This window comes from Neltuma alba, unplaced genomic scaffold (genome assembly GCF_004799145.2).
Source record: "Neltuma alba isolate B1F8T4 unplaced genomic scaffold, ASM479914v2 tig00003850_pilon, whole genome shotgun sequence".
Classification (NCBI taxonomy): Eukaryota; Viridiplantae; Streptophyta; class Magnoliopsida; order Fabales; family Fabaceae; genus Neltuma; species Neltuma alba.
Window position 1 is genome coordinate 2,281 of NW_021633446.1, and position 2,165 is coordinate 4,445.

A 2,165-nucleotide genomic window follows, 5' to 3' on the forward strand; every position below is an offset into this window, starting at 1 on the left:
TTTTTGAAATACTGCCTTTTAATTATTATTTTTAAAATAGAAATAAATTCAAACTTAAGGATTTTATTTTGCCAACGAAAACTTAATAAGAATTTTAAATAATATAAATTCGTTGTCAAAAAAATATAAATTCATTTACTATTCAAATTAACTTTTTATTTACAAAATAATTATTTCATGCCGTATTTTAAAACGATGGCGAAAACTATTCAAAGAGGAAATATCTGGTCTTTCTGAAAATTTCCCAGTTACATCCTTCCGTGTATGCTAGCGAAACGAGACAGGTGGACTGGAACATTCGAGGCTTGAATCAATCAAAGCAAGCTTAGGCTTTCTTTCAGACCAAGTCTCTCTAGTGAATAATCACCGACATACCGTTAAGTTCATACGCACATTCATTAGGGACAAAAGCATATAAATAAAACGAAGGTGGCACCCATTAAGAACTCAGAACTGACTAGCACTAGCTTCTTCATTTTCTTTTTCTTCAGTATCCTGCCGCACATATACAGCACTTTTATGAGATGGCGAACCCAATTACAATCGCTATGGCTTCCTCATGATGATTTCTTGTGTTGTGTTGCTAATAGCTCCGACTGGTGCTGGAGATGATGATGGAGGGAAGAAGTTGATAATTGGACTTCCTTATTATAAATCAGGTTTCGCCCAGTTTGTGGATGTACAAATCGATCCTACTAATAACAATAATCAGGTCGTCCAGGCTAGCGGCTATTCTATTGCCGTCTTCAATGCTACAATAGCCTACCTTACGCGTTTACATCACGGTATTTCTTTCGAGTTTAGAGCTTTCGTAAACAACAATGGAAGCAGTGCTGGGTATTATGACGCACTTGTCTCCCAAATTTCTGCAGAAAAGGTGAGATGTTATTCAAACTTGCAGAATGTCAATGTTCTTCACTATTTGCTGGTGTTCTCAATTTATATCCTTCATTCTATTGTGTCATAACCATGAATGCACACACAGACATTAACGGCTATCTTTTTTCCAATGAATAGTATGACGCTGTGGTGGGAGACGTGACGATTTTGGAAAATCGGTTTAACCATGCAGATTTCACGTTGCCATATACACAATCTAATGTGAAGATGCTTGTGAAAATCCGGCATGATCCACGGTTGAACATGTGGATTTTGTACGACCGTTTAATTGGAGTCTTTGGTTGTCTATTGCTATCTTCTCTGTTTTTATAGGAGGTATCATAATATTCATGGAACGTAATGTCAGAGAGATTCGACACTTGAAAATTCATCATGCAGGAAAAAATTCAGTGGGGTTTTCTCCTGTGGCTTCCTGTTGTGCAAGCAGTTTTTCCCGAAAGTGAGTATTAAACCTTGTTCTCTCTCTCTCTCTCTATATATATATATATATGCGCATATATAGGTTTGTGTCCTCGATGTTATTCGTTTAATTACTATTTAGTCTTCAAAATTTTCATTTGTTTACTATTTGCAGGAGAATCACTGGCCAAAAATTGCTCTAGGTTTGTGCTGGTGATGTGGTTGATATTGGTATTGTGCTCATGCAAAGCTACACAGCATGCTTATCATCTATCTTAACGGTACATCAATTACAACCTCGATACCTTAGTGAGAATGATGTTGCAGAAGATTCCAACATTAATGTTGGATACCACAGTGGCTCATTGTGAGGGACTTATTGGTTGATAACTTGATGATCAATAGTTCAAGGGTGAAGAACTACTCCTCCATTAAAGACTATAAGGAAGCCTTAGACAAAGGAAGCCATAATGGTGGTGTCGATGCCATTTTTGATGAAGCTCCCTACTTTAAGGCCTTCCTCAAACAGTATGGCTCCAATTATGCCGTGGTTTCAACTAAGCACCATGCTGCTGGATTTGGTTTTGTGAGTTTCCATCTCCATTTCTTTGCTTCTCTTGTTGTCTCATTTATATTTAAGGTTACTGTCTCTGACATGTCTCTGTTGAATCATTTGAATGATTTTTCAGGCATTTCGTAAGGGCTCCAACTTAACCTCGCACTTTTCGAAAGCCATATTAAATATTAGGGAGAGTAATGAAATGGACGGCATTGAGGAGAGATATTTTGGAAGCAGCGATGACGATGGAAACAAAGATCAATCAAATTCATCATCAAATGCGAGTCCCCAGTCTTACTGCTTATAG

At 37.3% G+C, this 2,165-nt stretch overlaps 1 protein-coding gene across 1 annotated transcript; it reads left to right on the forward strand.

Moving 5' to 3' along the window:
* Positions 1-549: 549 nt before the first annotated feature.
* LOC114742658 (glutamate receptor 2.8-like) lies at positions 550-2,165 on the forward strand. The gene is made up of 6 exons (XM_028930872.1): positions 550-877; positions 1,018-1,173; positions 1,279-1,339; positions 1,475-1,530; positions 1,658-1,885; positions 1,989-2,165. Exons 1-6 carry the CDS (start codon positions 560-562, stop codon positions 2,163-2,165), a joined length of 996 nt encoding a protein of 331 aa, XP_028786705.1. The 5' UTR covers positions 550-559.

Excerpts from the sequence above, each read along its gene's own strand:
- LOC114742658 (XM_028930872.1), top strand. The coding sequence starts at position 560 with ATGATGATTTCTTGTGTTGTGTTGCTAATAGCTCCGACTGGTGCTGGA. Across the intron at positions 878-1,017 it reads CCCAAATTTCTGCAGAAAAG|TATGACGCTGTGGTGGGAGA; the intron begins GTGAGATGTTAT and ends TCCAATGAATAG. Across the intron at positions 1,340-1,474 it reads GCAAGCAGTTTTTCCCGAAA|GAGAATCACTGGCCAAAAAT; the intron begins GTGAGTATTAAA and ends TACTATTTGCAG.